The following is an 18,374-nucleotide window of genomic DNA, read 5'->3' on the forward strand; positions in this document are numbered from 1 at the left end:
ATTTCTGAGTTCACATACACAGATGATAAAAAATATCTCCAAATTAAAGCTCTCCCACCCCAAAATGCTGTATGTTCAGTATTACACAGTGGTGGTGGGAAGTGATTAAACAGGCAAGCATGAAAAAAGCTAAGGAACTCATGTCAAATTGGGAACATCCGAAGAAGAAATATAAACACATACTTCAGCTATCTCAGATACAAAACATTGTCCCATCTCTCCCCCATAAAACTAATTATGATACTTATAATGATACTTAGATGTACCACGCATTCACCGTGTTAAGCAAACCCACAGAATTATATTCACCCCTTCGTGGGAGAATGAGCACACACTCTGCACTGCATCTGCTGTCCCAGCAAGTTTGTATTTCCAGTGACCAGCGGAGTGAATTTCACAATCATCAACAGTACCACAAAGCTCTGAAACCTGGTAAAAAACCTGATATACACGTTTATAGAACTCTTCACTTAACCATTTAAATGGAAAAATACTAATTTCTAGAACGATATCAGGGCATTACAGGAGGCCACAACTGTCATGGAGTCACAGAGTCCTCTTTCCTTATCACTGACAAAATTTCATATTTATTTGACCAGTTTTACCATAGGATTCATACATGAATGTAAATTATATATGGAATCATAGAATCATGTAAGAAAGTTTTCCTCCATTTCAGTCCTACTGAAAGTTGTTGAAGACTCTGAATAATAAGTGCTAGAAATTTCTTTGAGCAGAAGAGAATTTCCATTTATTCAGGATCAATTTATAAGCATAAGTCATACAACAACACACTCCTTTACCTTAATTATTTTCCCCTCCCTAGAGCTTATCCATACATTTTAACAGAAACACTACAGGTCCTTTTTTGCTAAGCTCAGTAATCAGTGGTCAAAATCTTTTATAGTGTTGATGATTTTTTTAATAATTATGTTGATTACATCAACAACTGTTTAATTTCTACCATCACAGAAAATCTTTTACTACTTAAAATAATACATTAAAATATTAAGAATGTGCTATGTAATTTCCATATTTCTTGTGCATTTATTACTTGATTCTAAGCTTAGAATTCCTTGCCTTAAGTAACTTAAGAGAACACAAATCAGGGCAGTATCAGCACATTAACATATATTACAGTATATTAACATATATTACATAAAAACAAGTATTACTCGTTTTATTATTGTAAAATAGGTGTAAAAGAAATAGAAATACTTCAAACTTAGGGAAATACTATGCTTTCTTTTCCTGAGCAACAACTTTTTCACTATAATCTAATACTCTCACGTATAATATTATTATATTTATGGAACAACTATATAATTAATATATTCATCAAATGTTTATACATACATATCCTATATATATTCAAATGTTTAGAGCTATAATATATATTTATACACCTATCATATATACGGAAAAATACAAATGTATATGATATACATTTTCTATTTAAAATACAAGTATCTATAAAATGCGTATCTCTTTTTCATCTGTATATAGGTGTGTTATATTTTCATATGCAAATATCTATCAATTAATAAATTTATACATAAATTAAGGTATAAATATTTAGCTATACACATTTTATACACATATATGTATATATAGGTATAAATTTTACACACATATAGCTATAGACATATTTACCAAGTGTCTATTTTAAACCAAAAGAATTTTAGAGGATGACAATACATTTTTCTAAAAAGCAGTGTTCAGCATAAAGTTGTTCAATGTGGGTAAGTGAAATCTCTCATTTAGTGTTTTTTAAAATGTTAAGTATTTACTAGTTGAAGGCACTTTTTGAATGGAAAGGTCATCACGTTATCAAAACAAAAAAGGAAATAAAAAAACCCAAACCAAAAAACACTATGAAAAGCTTACCTCATACCATAAAGACTTCTCAAGACAGGAATTATATTTCCATTTTATTAGGGACTGAATTATAGTTAGCTGTTCTGTTGTAATCCTAGAAAGCTTCATGCCACTGCTGTTTCTCCTTTGCTCAATGTAATTCCAAGCAACAGTTCCTATGTGCCCTGACGGTAAAGTCCTAAAAATTGCTCTCGTTCCAGTATAAACTGATTTTTTAACCTCTTTATCATTTTTACAGAAACGTCTTATTAATAGGGTAGAACGTTCCTTTTTGTTTCTAAAAAAATCCTCTTCCAACTCTTCTTCACAGTTATCATTACAGTCCTCAAAATGGCTCAGAAAGGGCTTTGAGGGCATTCTTCCAGTGAAGTTATTTCCACAGAAGTTGTGACCTGAGCATGCCACTTTAACTTTTCGTGGTGCTCTTTCCAGACATAAGTACTTATCCCTTAAAGCATCTTCATACAACTGCTGCCCATTTTCGTTCTCACAATTATTTGTCAATTGCATTATGCTGCAAGTGCAGGCTGGGGAACCAGTGCTGTTACCATCACCATCACTCATGGGCTGCAAGCAGTCATCCAAAATGAACCTGTTGTGTAAACCACACAAAGCCTTTGATATATTCCTTTCACTAGCACAATGCAAGTGAAAAAAGGCCACTTTATCAGGATCACTGCTGTCATTCTTATTTACTGCTGTCTGGCTTCTTAATGAAGGTCCATTCATTTTCAACTGAATTTCAGCAAGCATGGCTCTGTCCAGCGAAATAGGAATTCCAGTTTCCAGGCATGCTTCTTCCCCTGCTAAAGGAGCACAAGACTGATACAACTGGCTGCACGGGATATTGCTCTTGTAGCTTTTCTGTACAATGTTACAGTTAATGTTAAGAAATTCCACTGAATCAGAGATGGAGCTGTTCCTCTCCCAGAAGTTTTCATTACTCTTGTCGTTAGTCAGTTGTTCTGTGGCCAGAGGGAATATTTTGGGCACTGAGCCCTGAAGACTTTCTTCTTCAAGTCTGTGTAAGTAAGACAGATTGTGTGTGGTTTGCCTTCCCGAACTGGCAGTATGTCTTCTTATAACACTGGTGTCCAAAGCATTTTCAGTATTTTCATCTCCAGCTGACTGGGCAGCTATCACTTTACCCTGTACCACAGAGAGGAGAACAGATGCTGTCATCTCCTCAGAGGTCATCTTGACACAGTCTTTAGTTGCTGGATGTGTGCTGGGGATGGGGGGGAGGACCTTCTCCACCAATCCTCATACCATGATTTCAGTGTAATGAAAGATTCAGTGCTAAAGAATCAGGGAAGACATGGTAAAATATATATTGACTGCTTGTTCTTTTTGAACCAGCTTTTACAAAAAAGTAGGGCTTTTTACTTTTGGGCTGCTAGGCTTTCCCAGACTTGGATCACTGGCATGAGACACTAACATTTTTAAACCAGTTCCCTATTATGACACAGCCATTTAGCTGGACTCTCTCCACAGTTAATTCTTCTGTCATATGCAGCACACACACTGTTGCATCAGATTGTAGATCATCAAACACATACTCCGTGTCTCAGATGCATCTCCCCACAAGGCATCCAAAAAGTCTGTTTTCTGTAAAGAAAAGACATAAATAGATATATTGAACAGCATCCATGGCACAAAATCCACCATCACTACTACAAACACAACAACGCAAGTTAACTGTACTGAGACCTAGAGAATTCCAAAATACACATTTAAGTCTGTCTTAAAATTTCACAGAAGAATTTTGGAACATCACAGTCATGTTTTACATACTTAAATAACTTTCTCCACTTCACTATGGAAAGCCACATGACTCCAGAAAACTAATTATTCTGAAGCTGCAACAATGAAATTGAACACATAAATAAAAAGGGGGAAAAATGGATTTTCCATATTTTTTCTGCCTCATATCCAGGATAAAACATTTTGAAGAACACAGTCAATTTTACATCTACAACGTCTTTTTAAACAATTCTTTTCCTGCTCAGAACTACAGCTACATTGTTTTAGTGTTCAATGGTTTTTGCTTTCCTTAAACTGTATGCTGTTACCATGAAATCATGAAGAAAACATAGTATTTTTGCCACAAGTTTACAACTGAAAAAGCATGAAGACAGATTAGAATAATAATGAAATATAAATAATCTTCTGACTCATTTACTTGTATGCTTTACACTAAAAAGTTAACCTGGCTTTCAACATCATCATTAATTGTCAGCTTCTTTCCTGCAAGCATCATGGTAGAAGTACATCTTGGAATCAGAAAATATGAGGTTACAGACAGCTCAACAAAGGAAACAGAAGACTAAAAGAGACACACCTAGTTAAATCATGGTGAATCAAACAAAAGCACTTATACTTCAGTTTATCACATTTACCGCTAAAAACAAAGTGTATAATTAAAAATATGGAAAATGTAGACAGTTACATTAAGGTCTACATTTACTAAAACAGTCTAAATTCAATAGAAACAAGAAAAAAAATAACTAAACCAAACAAAAAAAACCAAACCAAAACAAAAAAACCCCAAAAACACAAAAAAACCCCTTTAAAGCTTCAACATGAAAAAGTAGCAGAAAAATAAGGTAAATAATGAAATCACTGTTTCAGCTACACATAACAATTAAATCATCCATAGTGGATAGAACTAGAAACTAGGGGAGGGATAAAAAGCATTGTTTGGATACTCTTCTCAAGTAACTGTGATTCGCAATTTTATTTTAATCCATTTTAGAGTGCTGGCTTTGCTTTTGGATGAAGGTTAGTAATCAATAAAAATAGTCTGGCACAAATCAGAAGGTAAATACACTCATTAGATCACGGGGTATTTGACACGCTATTTTCCCACACAATTAAATTCAAGGGCGTAATTAAATGTATCATTTTTGCCAGTGGGTAGAGGGTCACAAAAATAAAAAAAGGAAAAGGAAAAACAAATTTAAGGGAAGTTACATTTTGCTACAAATCTGTGGCTTAAAATTTTGCTACGCAAGGAATAGCACTTCGTACAGGAGCTACCACAACGGCATGGAAAAAAATGCAGTTTCATACTTCAATCAAGATTTCAATTTTACTGATTTAACATCAGGGAGGGTCACAAAGGAAAGTGACAGAGAGAACAAAGAGACACAAGTTTTACATTCCCCACCCATTACAAAATGCATGCGTATGCCAGATCAGTCAGAGCAGAGTCCAGGTGGTAAACTCAGATCCTGTACTAGAGAGATTTAGCACCAGAAAGGAAAATAACAGCTCCAGTTCATACAAAGTTGTGTAGAAGGAGACAGCAGTAGTTTAATGGAGTTCTAATGGAGTGGCGAGCTTGGGTCTTAAAACAGTCGTGTTACCAACACAGCCCACAGGGCACCCTATAACACACTGCAACAGCTCAACTGCACAGCACGTACAATGAAAAGGCAACACTCAGGCAATTTTTTAAGTCTACATTCTCTGATAGTCCCTCTACCTTTAAATTGTACCCTGAAATTGATTTTAATCCACTTTCTTAAACCTCGCCTATTTCACTTTAAAAAGAACAAAAAACCCCACACTACCACCAACATGCACACAAAAAAAGGAAAGCGCTTCAGCAGTTTTCTTATTCTTCCATTTCCTATTGCTCTTCCCTGTCCTTCCTCTTCAAACCCACAGATGACAGCTTACATAACTTTTTGACACTACATACTTGATGGATCCCATCTTATTTTTTCTGGCAACTACTGATCTTTCAGTCCAAATCTACATATGATGATGCTGACCAAAGGAGAATGATTTAGGAAGGAGAAGCAGCTAATTTTCTCTTGATCTCTTTAGCTTCTTTCTTGCTATATCAAGTAACAATAATTCTTTGTAAAAGGCATAAAACATGTATATATACTAGTAGTTGTATTCAGTATTGATTTTTCAAGGAATTCTGTGATCTATCAAAATGTCTTAATCTAGTGATTTATCTTTTCTGCCACCATGATATATCCATAAATATATTCCCTGCATTATTGCTACATCAAGAACAAAAATTTATGGATTGAATTGTCACTGCAAATATTATACCTCTTATTATACCTGTTGCTAAATGAAACTCTTACAAAATATCACTCTACTGTGCAAAAAGACAACATTATTATGCAACTTTAACATCTCACAATGATTTTAAGATCATGAAACTGACCATGTATGTTAACTGACATTGTTTTTTTAATGAAGAACCTTTTAAAAAGAAAAATAATCACATCATTGATTTGCTTCTGTATGCAGAAATTTGCTAAAAACAGAAGCCCATTTATATCCTTGACTACTACATAATTTTCCCATCTCTCTCTTACACCGGTGTTTCCACACATCCTCCCCAAACAGCTTCTCTCAGACCTTTTTCTTTTCTCTAGAAATTATCTCATATCTCCCCCAACACTGGTTCTGTTGGTCACCTTTCTCCTCAGCTGCTGAAGCCATACACCTGCCCATTTCTCTCTACCAGTATCACTCTTCCCTATCTGGGCCTGTTTGAAATCCAATTCACCGAGAATAATGTCTGCATAAGAAGCTCTCACTGCATGTCCAGCTGTTCCCATCCTCTTCTGATCACTGCAATGTAAATGTGACCCATCTCAAGAATCTTTTTACTCAAGTTACTTCACAGCTAAAACATTTTCCCAATCTAGCTCATAGTATGGCTGTACTAATGTGCTACAACAGCACAAGGGAGAAAATGAGCAGTGTAAGGAAGGGAAGAAGATGCTTCCTAATGTGGTTTACACATTTCTGTAATTTGCAAACATAATTTGATGTTTCAGCTCTGTCAATCTAGCAGATAGCTGCCACCAAAACTGGTAGACCTAAGAGAGCCCTCCACACTCTTCTCTTTGTCCCCATTCCCTACACCTCACTCATCTGGAGATTGTGAGTCGACAGACTTAAACTGATTCACCTGTCTGATAAGACACAAAACTATTCTTTTCATCCAAACAGACTCACTTTGTGATCACATGATCACTATATTCCATGGAAAGAAAATATTAGGAATGCCTAGTAGGGACCACAAGTTTTAGTAGAAGCTTCAGTTTAGATCATGTTTGCTAGGATGTCTAAATGCACTCTGAAATTTCTCTGCTAAGTCTGGTATGTCTAGTGTACGATGCAAAACTTCATGAGATAGCAAATAAAAACCACGATGGTAGAGCCTCTGATCTACAGACAACTGCAAAAATATCTGAAGCTGTGGCTCTGCTGAACAGATGACATGGGTTTCAAGTGTCCTAAGTTATACTCTTCTCAGTGTCTGCTTTCCACTGCGATCAACAGATTTTAATTCAGTGTGCCCAGCAAATTCCTGAAACTGATGGAATTCATTACACATGCTATGAAGTGTGTTAACACAGTGTTATGAGTGCTATCAAGTTTAAAACTCACAAGCTCAACCAATAAAACTGTATTTTATATCTTACAGTAGAATTGCAGAATTATCACTCCCTGCAGCTTCCTTTACTTGCTTGTCTGCATATGGGTGGCCAAAGCCTAGATCTTCATATTAAATCCTCACACTAAAATATACATGCACTTGCATATAAAAATGCTGTAATTATTCAAAAGCATACTCTTCCCATTGTATACATCTACTCTGATTTAAGCTTACAGTTAAATCTGAACATAAAAGCACATGAAGTAGACAGCAAAGCCTGCACTGTATTCAATACATGCTGGCATTTTCTAAAGCCACTAGATTAGCTGATGAAATCCATTAATAACTATATTGGTTCAGTTTACAAGGCCTAAGTTATGTCAGAAATGCAATGTGCTCCTTCTATCAGTAAAGTAAAAATTTAAGAAACTAGATCCAGCGCTAGTGAATCACTGTGGATGCAGAGGTCAGCCAACAAAGACAAATGAGTAATTAAAATAAACAACCTGGCAACCATTCAGCACACGCATTCACAGAATGTATTAAGTCTGAAAACATGTGACACAAAAGTAATTTGTCTACTTTTTTTTTCATTTACACTGACTAAATATACTTTTCAAGACTTCAAGTACAAGCTGGTTCTAATTAATATTAATAACAATTAATATCAACATTTAATGATTTCTAATTCCACAGATACCTGGAATTGAAGTACACAACAGTCTAGGTAAAACATCCAACATAATCAAAGACTACAAAACTGTTATTAATTTACTACCAGTTTAACCTATAACTCATTATTAAAGCTAATTTCCTTCTGAAGTCAGACAGAATTCTGCTTCAGTGACAACAAAATACTGTATGTTGAACTTAGAGCATTATTCAGTCTTAGGAAAGGCATATGAAGGACCAGAACCATCACACGATGTGCTAAGTTAGAAAGCCTTTCAATTCTAGGCTGTTAAAGGAAAAGATGACCATGTAAATATCTGAGGATGCTGTTTGGACTGTGGGAGCAAGGAGCAACTACATGAGGGGCAAGGAAGGGATGGGTGTCAATGTGAAGATTGTTTAGAGAAGTTGGGTGCTGTCAGTGATGCCAAATGCAATTCCATATGTATGACTGTGTGGGAGCTGCACAGGAAATTCAGTGAATGCCTGGTAGGGCCAGGATTATGAGTGCAGAGAATAAGGGGGACTGCAACAGATATATGACATTACTAAACACATATTGTGGTTTCCATGGGCTAACTGCTATTGGACTGGGACAGACAGTAATTCAAAACAGCTAAAGGGCAAATGCAAGCGCCCTGACAATCCTCCCTTCTACCCAGGCCACAGTGGGACATGTATAACTATTTTTTCAAGGTTCATCCTACATGGTATATATACAAGGTAACTATCTATCCTAAGCAAAAGACATTTCAGCACACCAAAAAAACCCCGCCAACAACCAAATCATTTTATAATTATTTCAAATTACTATGTGTTTACATAGTCTCTAAGTCATAAGCAATAAGTTAGTGAAAGATTCTTGAGAAAGAGCAAATAATATAAATAATTTGGCATGGTAAGTGGATACAAAACTATTGATCATCTCTATCACATCAACGAACAACTGTGCCTGGCAACTACAATCCCAGTTCAAGCTCTTAAGGAGAAAACTGATTTATTTAGAAAATATTTTGTATATTAGAACTATCCATTTACAAGAATAATGAGTTTTATTTTTTAGTAGATAAGTTATAGTTTGTTCCAGACCAATTCCTTGAACAGAATAAGAAATCACTTTTATTAACTCCTCTTTTATTTATGCTGTATCATGCACACTATTAGTTTTTCAATACAGTGTTTTATGTCAGAAACAAGCAGGAGATACTAGTACAATAACAGGGCACCAACATGTCATCACCATTTTCTAAACCTCACTTCTCCCTAGGGAACCACGGGCAAACAGTAAGGAGGAAATAGCTAGACTCTTAAGAATCACTCAAGATGTGCACAAATCCTATTTGAACAGTTGGAAGCAAGTTATAACAACATTTGATTTGGCATAGAGCATCATGCAGAACCTCAGATTTACCACCAGCATCTGTGTTTCAACAACAAAAAAAATCTCAAAGAACTACAGTATTTATATGTCCTGTCAAGTTAAGAGTATTTTTTCTAATTTCTAGAATACTTATCTAAACATGATTGTGTATTAGATGTCTCAAACTATGCTAATGTCTGCCAGATGGTGAACCCTCTCAATTGTCTCATCATTCATCACTCCATCAGGGAGAATGTGAAGTTTCTGCCAGATAGCAGCTCCACTCTTTGTTTCTTTACAAAAATTCCTTTTCTGCACAAATAGATGCACAGAGAGAAGCCAAAACTGCATTTATTTTACTGTCAGGATCAGTTCTGTATTTCTTTCTACATCTGAGCTGCAATAAGCTGTTTAAATAAACTTTCTGTTTAGTGGTTACTTGAATTTCATGCTGAGTGACCTTATCTGGAAGCTGTAATTCCATCATCGACACTTGGATGAACAAGTCCTTCTATCTGAGATGCACAACTCCAGCTGTTAAAGGCAGAAGAATTCTGCTCCATCTTTGAATAATACTTCTGGAATAACTAGTCTTAATTTTTTGAGGAACGTGAAAACGGTCTTAAATGCATAAAAATTATTTTCAAGCACTGAGTCACTCACAGGAAAACAAAGTGCAGCACAATCAAAACCAAAAATCTTCAAGGCACAGAATTCAGACTTGTCACTCATAAGGAGATCTCTTAGAAAGATTAGACAAAATATAAAGGAAAAGAAAATGACTGACAATTAATAAACTATATTTTACAAAAGACAAGGATAAATAATGCTTATACAGAAGAAAAAATAATAATGGGAAATACAATTTTTTTTTAAAGCATGTAAAAACCAAATGTACTAGTGCATCAGGATTTATTTTAAGATCTAAGAATTTTTAAAGTAATCATACAAACCACGCAAATAAATAAACACAATTAAAAATTTGGTTTGAGGTTTAAGCCAACCTACTGGCAGGCTCTAGCCAAAACAGCTGATCTCTCAATGAGGTATCTCCTGAATAGGAGCTCCTGCAGGGAGAAGAATCAACTAATCCAGAGGAAAACTAACCAAGAATGGCAGAGAGTCTTCAGGCAGAATTACCTGATGCTGCTCATGATTCAGTCGTGTAAATTGACAGAGATAGCATAAGCATAACGCAGTGTGGAGACTAAGGGAGAATCCAAGGCCAAAGTAGAAATGCATCTGAGGCATATCACATTGAGACAGCTTAAATTAGTAATCAGATACATTCTAAAAACTGATCTATAGGAATATAGACATGTAAGTATAAAAATCTGAGAGGTTCAAGCAATACAAGTTACAACTAAAATATAAGACAAACCAAAACAAATCAAATACCATAAGGCAAGTTCCTTCACTTAAATATAGTAAGAAACAGTAAGATTGGTACCAGCTGAAATGATCAAACATTTTTCAAAATTCAGATGTTATCCTCTGCTTCACTGGAATTATTCACATAATCTGCAGTGAACAGTGAGAAACATATTCACAGCACTGCCCACACACTGCATGTGTGTTTTAGTACCAACAATCAGTCATTCAGATCCTTTGAAACGCCTAGAGCTTTAGACTTGAAAATAATTCAGCCATCATCCTATTCAAAGGCTTTGTCCACCTTTGAAAACTTTATGGTTCCCCTGAACTCAATGCCATCATTCATATCTTCATTTTACCCTTTAAAAAATCCTCAAGTTCTACACACACACCCCTTCATTTGCGTGGTTTCACTTTAGTCAAATTATGCCATTTCTCCTTAGTTGATAAAGCACAGTAAGTCCCTTCATTAAGGCTACTCAGTAATAAATATGTTAAAAAATAACAGACTTTTCTACTGATCAAGGATTTCAGTCCATCAAACTGAAGTGAAAAAGAATTGAAAATGTTTTGCACACAACATATCTTGATTTCAAATTATTTTTAAAATACTACAAATTGTGTTTCTGTTAAAATATTAATGAAAATAATTGTTGCCATCAAAATACAATTAATAAATATGGGAGAAATTATAGTATGTACTTATTTACCAATCACTTCTGTGGCCTTAAAACATTAATACAAAACGGAAGGCTTACAGACAAACACTACTGTACTGAGAACTTGGTTATCACATTCAAAATCTGTCACTCTAAAGAGTCAACAGTAACTTGGGTCTAACATGCTAATGTAGTAGTAATTTGTAAACATGGTATACCACACCCATCCTAATTTTTATCAAATTCTCTTCAAAGAGTCATTAGTACATGCAAACTAAGTACATGAGCAAGAAAAGTTATAGAAAGCCAGATGAAAGCCAGGTGAGTTCTCAAATGCAAAAGGAAACAGATTGCTGGCCTTCACTTGCAAAAAACATCCAATCACAGCTACACAATGGCACACCAGTGACAGAATTGGTGTTTCATGCTCTGATCCCATTCTCTTCCTAGCACACCTGTGAAAAATCCTTTTGGAGATGCTGCCTTAACCAGAGGATACCATTTGTCTGAGTCAGTTGCTCCAAGCCTTCACAGGTTATCCAGCCATTGGCCAAGCCCCACAGCAGGCTGTCCCTTTTGGAGTAGTGGACAGGGTTCAGGTATCACAGCACGCCAGCCACACTCCATACCCTGCCTGGAGTACACCTATGCTTCCCAGCAAAGTTTCACCCCCTCTACTGGGATCCACACTTGAGCAGCAATAGAAACCAGCACATCAGTTTCTATAACAGCAGGTTTATTTGCCTGGGCACTGGTAGCACAGTGACTGTGCAGCCTTGAGGTACAGAACATTTACCAAGTATCCAAACACCATTATCTCTCATTCACCTTTTTCCTAAAGTGAGACCAGAGAGCTTCACATCACAAAGCAAAACCCCATGTCCAGCAGGAATCTCTAGCCCTGGCAATCCTCTTTCTTATCTAGTTCTACTTAACATCAAAGTGCTATTGATAGTACCCATGTACCCATGTGAGCTCACTACATATTCTACCCAATGTGAAACCACGCCTTCAAGGGACTTAATGTGCCACACTGACATACACTTCAATAAACACCAACTACACTTTGTTGTAAGAAACTGTCACCCTGCTGAAGTTTTAAAATTACTCCAATCCAGGCATGAACAATAAGCTACAAGAACACTTATCTTATCCTTATCTTGTTTGTTCTTCCTTAGAGCATTTTTCTCATGTGAGCACCCAAGTCTCTCATTTCCCTCTCTCTCACTGTCCTGTATTAGTTGTAATTCAAGCCACACTGGTGAGAACAGAACACACCTGTAATTAAAATATTTCTGAGCACTAAAATGTTTGAGGGTATGTTAAAGGCACATATATCACTACAGTTTATCTTCTGTAAACCCAAGCTAACAATTTTGCTCACAGTATGCTAAGCCACAGTAGTCCTATTTAAAACATTACTGGAGGAATAACTTTTATGTTACTGTTCAGCTGTCATAACTACAAGATTGAGTTTGAAACCCCGGTATATGCTTCAAATAAAAATTAAATGCTAATCTGTAGGAATACAAAAGTTCAGGAATTTCATTTATGCATTTACACTTTAGTTAAAGAAAATAAAATAAAAATATTTCAAATGCTGAAAACTGACCTTATTAAATTACTGCACTACTATTCCCTTTTCTCAAAATACATTCTCTTTGTATACCACTCCTGATCTATTCATGCTATTCATTCAGGAATCTTAATATTTAACCTCTTATTCTTTCTCTTTTGAACATCTGCTATATCCTGTGCATATTACTATGCCTAAGAGGGAATATAAGAGTGAAAAACAGGGTAAGAGACAAACAAGGAAAGAGCAAACAACCTGTTTGCTTAGACTGTAATCAATTATCTGCTTTAAAAACGTGGAATTTTCAGAATGCCATTGATTTAGCAGCCTTGAAAATGCATGCAACCATTTCTATACTACTATTACTGTTCTCACATTTCTAGATATTAAGCACTGCGACACTGAAAACAGCCCTACTCAAATATAGTAAATAATATTTCCTCAGCAAATCAAAACTACAATAATTTTTTTTCCTATCATGGTTTTATCAGTCACATAATTGCCTGGGAGAAAGCCCACCCTGACATCTACTTCAAGCCATGAAGTAATTTCTAAGATGCTGGCTCTTTCCAAAATTAAATGTGCAAGCAGCAAGTCACCCCACAACCGCAAGTTGTTTTTTCAGGATGTTGCAAGATGTTCATTATGCTAAGATAAAATTGATTATGTTGGGAAAAACTCCTTCAGTGATCATTTTAAATTAAATGTTTTAATACTTTAAAACCCCTGTAGGCCTCATTGTAATTAAAATTATAAATAGTATTTATTCAATATCACTCAAAAAATAAATAGGACAGAAGCATACCCACGATCAAAATGACAAAGTTTCTTTTATAATGACAAAGTTTCTTTTATAATATACTGTCGCATCTTCCAAGAAAAATGGAGTCAAACACAGAAAATACACAACAAATTCCATGTTCCTTAGCCTTTACTTGCATTTCTTTAACTACTTAACCTGTTTGAAGTAGAAACATGCCTGAAGATTAACATAGCATGTCTTCAGTAATGATTGTGGCATATTTAGGTGATCTTTCATTTGAGAACTTTTAATATCATTGTAATGAACACCTGCATCCTTGCTGAGGAGCTATTTATTTGCTTTTCCTGGTTATCTTTCAAACACTCTAAGAAAGTAGTCCATTTAGTATTTCTGACTACTTGTACTTAAAATCTGTGGCTTATAAATGTACACTTGTACTTCATCCATTATTTTAGGATAAAAAGATAAGCTTCACCAAGTATTCAATTTAAGTTCAGTCATGATAAAACAGGTGACTCGGGGATAGTACAGTCAAGTTCCTTACTTCAAGAATAGTTAGAATACAGAATTCTAAACATGAAAATCTGCTCTCATGATGAGATGGAATTTTATGCCATATTTTAGTCTACTTCAGTCTGCACAATATAGTTAATTAGGATAAGAATATGTGGCATAAGCTAATTCTATATTATCTAACACAAGATCACTCGTTAAAGTTTCTTATATTTCTTAAAAGTTCTTGTACTTTCAGCTGAATAGATGTAATTTTATCCCAATGAAGTTGTTGTTAAAATCAATGGACAAGTATCTCAGAGGATATTTAGGGTTCATGTAGAGTAGCTAAAGATACAATCTAAAAAAAGAGAATGCATGATAATCAAGCATTATATACCTTAGTTACTCTTAGAAGTAATGATTTTGAAATAATCATGATGCCACTTGCAACTAAAGCTTTTCTTAGAGCTGAAGTTTTAGTATTACTAAGGACTTTCCCCTATATGGATCCTCAACTAATGTGCAACTTCTTCACAGCCAAAATGATTCACAGAACTTTTCTGTACCTGAGTAACATCTGCATGAAATTTACTGAGTCTAGCATTTTCAAGATCTGCACTTTGTAATAAACCCAATTGCTACAGGCCAAGTTAAAAGTTGGAAGAAAATATGTACAGACACACAGTGTGCCTTTGCAAAGTCATTTCCATAAGAAACTAGGTTAAGAACTGCAGTCGTAATTTGGAAAATGACACTTCCTTCTCCAGAACACCTTTTTTTCTATTTTGACTTTACTGGCAATATGTGCCAGAGACTCTGCTCATATCCAAACAAAACTGTTTCATTAAAATCTGAAAATGCTGCTAGGAAATCATCTTGGTTCTTTTACCCTAGGATACATTCTTATGTTCATATGGCTCTGTAATAACATATTACGTAAAAATGGGTGTTACACATATACTTTCTCAGCCAAGCAGAAAGATTTGTTTGCATCCATTTGATTGTGCATCCCTGCTGCTAACACATTAACTCAATACAACTATACTCTTTGTATTTAGGTCAAAAAGGTCCTAGAAGGGAGGAGGTGTGTACTTATGCATGATCCATGCTCTAAACTTGAGCAGAGAAGGGACAGCACCACAGAGGAAGAATTGGTGCCACAATCAAACAAGCCAAAGAACACAACCACAAAAGGACTGTAAAAGATAACGAGCCAGCAAACGCATGTTGAAACGCTCAAGGTTATTTCTGCTGTAACAGTTTAAGATCAAACCATTCTGTTTTCCCTAACGTACTTGGGCATGATAACGACGAACGAATGCTGCAACCAGCACAGCACTCCATGATGTTAACCCAGGATGGGATCAATGTGAGTATTTATCAGAGGCACTGTCAAGGCTGTAAGAACACCAAGTCCTTAAATGCCACAACCAGCCCCACCTGCAACCCCCACAGCAGGCCCAGCCATTTCAACTCAGGACTGCCGCCAGTTCTGGCTAAGCTATGTTGTTGACACCTCTGGGCTCAGGCTCTGCTCTCTGCTGCTCCTGACCATTTGATCAGATTGGTCAGATCAGAATCAGGACCCAGCTCACCCACTGGTGCCTTTCTTAACCCAGGTGGACTGCAGCAGTCTCAGCCCTTAGCTTGTCCTCCCACTGACCCCTCCTGCAACTCCCCAGCATGAGAGGTCATTGGTCTCACCATCAAGCACAACCACAAATGATAAAAAGAAGTTAAGGGAAATTAATTATCAAGTAACACTCGAACAGCACTATGAATATGGACTTTTCGATGTCGCCAAGAGAAATGAGGTTACTCTGAAATGCTGAATCAAACACTATCAGGCCAGTACTGAAGCAGCAAACTGAAAGATAAGGAGCAGTCCAAGGCCTTGTAATCGGACTTCTCTTGGGCAAGATGACAACAGTGACTTCATCCTGCTGAGGGGAAAACCCTGCAGACCAGTGCAGGAGGAGGCTCACCTGCAGGACAGACCGTTCAAACCAGCAATGACCCCAGCAGGCGGCTGAGTGCGTTATGAAGTAATAACTGGCATGAGAAAAGATCCCTGAAGGGAGGCAAAGCAGCAAGGAAAACTAATGGTCTGCACAGTTCTGAACAAAACAACGGCTGATGCTGGCAACAGTGCTCTGCTTGCAACAAAAACCTATGTAATGCTTCAAAAAGGTGCAAAACCGAAAATCTGCTTCAAGACAGTTTGCAAGGTGATGCCTATCAGTGACTTGCCACAACTGGTCAAGTTCATTGACGATATGAAGCGAGTGTTTACAAATGGTTGCTCAGTGAGGGTGCCACCCGTACCAGCACTCACAAAGTGCAACAGGCAGATTGCAGCTCTCCCTTTTCCCAATCAGTACTTTGCATACTGTACGGAGATCTTAGTTTAAATAGTAACAGGTTCTAATATGGATGGTATTGCTTTCCTCTCTGGTACTTTCTGGTCGATAGAAAGCCAACAAGGAAAAGTCAATTTCTCAGAAGGTTGTGAGAGAAATGTGGTGATGAAGTATAAAGATATAGTACCTGTACATCTAGAATAAAGTTCATGGATAACAGTAGATGACCTGTGAAGAAAGAGCATATAAAATCAGCATACATAAATGAATGCAGACTAACCTGTCCTGTGAGATTTCAAATTAAATATTGTTTATCTGTCTTCTTAGGCATGCTACTGCCACACCTCAAAACAGTTAGATGCTCCTGTAGATCCTTTTCATTTCCATATTTTCTTTCAGGTTCTAGACCTTTTTCTTTATTTTTTTATCAGTAGTCCTCTTATTTTATTGCGAGCTTATCTTGCAATCTTGTAAGTACGTCCTTATAGACCTGTTCCTGTTAGTTTAGCAGGGACTGTGTCACACTCAGACACACTGTGTCCGAGATACATTCTTACCGATTTCCAAAACTATCTGCTTTCTCTTTTTACCTACCTTTAAGAAAAATAAATCAGTAGAATGAAATTTAGTTAGGAAAGGCAAGCTCTACCTTCAAATCCAACATCTACCTTAGACCTTGCAAAGTATTTGACGAAATACAAGCAGCTCATGAGAGTAATCTGAGAACAAACTATATTAGAAACAGACAGCACCCTCCTCACACTGAAGTATTCAAGGATTCTGTATAGTCTTCTAGTGTATTACTTGTTCATTAGGGCTGGTTGTTTTTATTTAAGTGTTCTAATGCTTTTATAAAAGCAGAAACAGCTATGGAAGTAATAAGGCTTGTAGTTCTACAACATTTCAACATATTTTTGAAAATACAATGTATGCATTTCAGCACTTCTGATCTTACACGTGACCTCTCTGAAAAGTAACAATTGCACCCACTACAGCCACGTTGTAACTACAGAGAAAAAGCCAGCAGTTTGGGTGTACGCTGTTTATGTAACTCAATAATAGTTCTACATAATCCAGGTGTGAATAAATATTGCCTATAATAACCATAAAAAACAAAGCACCTGCTTAGTTTTCATGATTCACTCACCTGACAAAAATTACACAGCAACATTTACATAATCTTAGGTACAGTTATGGTAAAAAGAATGTGTGAGAGATATTATTATGAACTAATTCTAAACCCCATATTCTGACTTTTAATACTTTAACTACAAAAATTTAATAATAATAATTAAATATTTTGAACTATACCAGAACACATTAAAAATAAGCCTAAATGTTATGGATAATCTCCTTCATAACTTAATATCCTTATTTTATATAGTCATACATCATACAAAGGATTGCCAGATTATCTGAACATCGAAAGTTTTAAAGCCCTGGATAGGAGGAAATCAAATACTAGAAATGCCTACACATAATAATGAAAGAAATGGTACAATATCTATGCTTTTCTAATTACACATTCATATGTACATCAAATATTGAAAAAGTAAGCAATTAGGTCCTTAGATTTAGTAGCATGAGAGACAAGCCACATGCACAAAAACTATAATTCTATAGATATGGAATTAATTGTTGATATTTAGGACAGCAACTAGAGGGGCAGAAAAAGTACCACCAAACTGCTAATCAGAAGAAAAAGCCCAGGTTAATCAATACAAGTTCATTGTAGATGAGAGGTATTTTCTTGGGGGCTTTGGGTCACATCTAGCAAGCAAGAGACAGACAAGTCATACCAAGAATATGTCAAGGACTCAA

General features: G+C 36.0%; 1 protein-coding gene across 2 annotated transcripts in view; it reads right to left on the reverse strand.

Moving 5' to 3' along the window:
* PLCE1 (phospholipase C epsilon 1) overlaps positions 1-18,374 on the reverse strand; it is a 139,965-nt gene that overhangs the window by 113,239 nt on the left and 8,352 nt on the right. For both annotated transcript variants that reach the window (XM_014875357.2, XM_088169126.1), the window contains exon 2: positions 1,888-3,486. In XM_014875357.2, the coding sequence (XP_014730843.1) occupies positions 1,888-3,075 (1,188 nt within the window). In that variant the 5' untranslated portion in view covers positions 3,076-3,486. The remainder of the gene's footprint in view (positions 1-1,887; positions 3,487-18,374) is intronic.

This window comes from Sturnus vulgaris, chromosome 8 (genome assembly GCF_052056855.1).
Source record: "Sturnus vulgaris isolate bStuVul1 chromosome 8, bStuVul1.hap1, whole genome shotgun sequence".
Classification (NCBI taxonomy): domain Eukaryota; kingdom Metazoa; phylum Chordata; class Aves; order Passeriformes; family Sturnidae; genus Sturnus; species Sturnus vulgaris.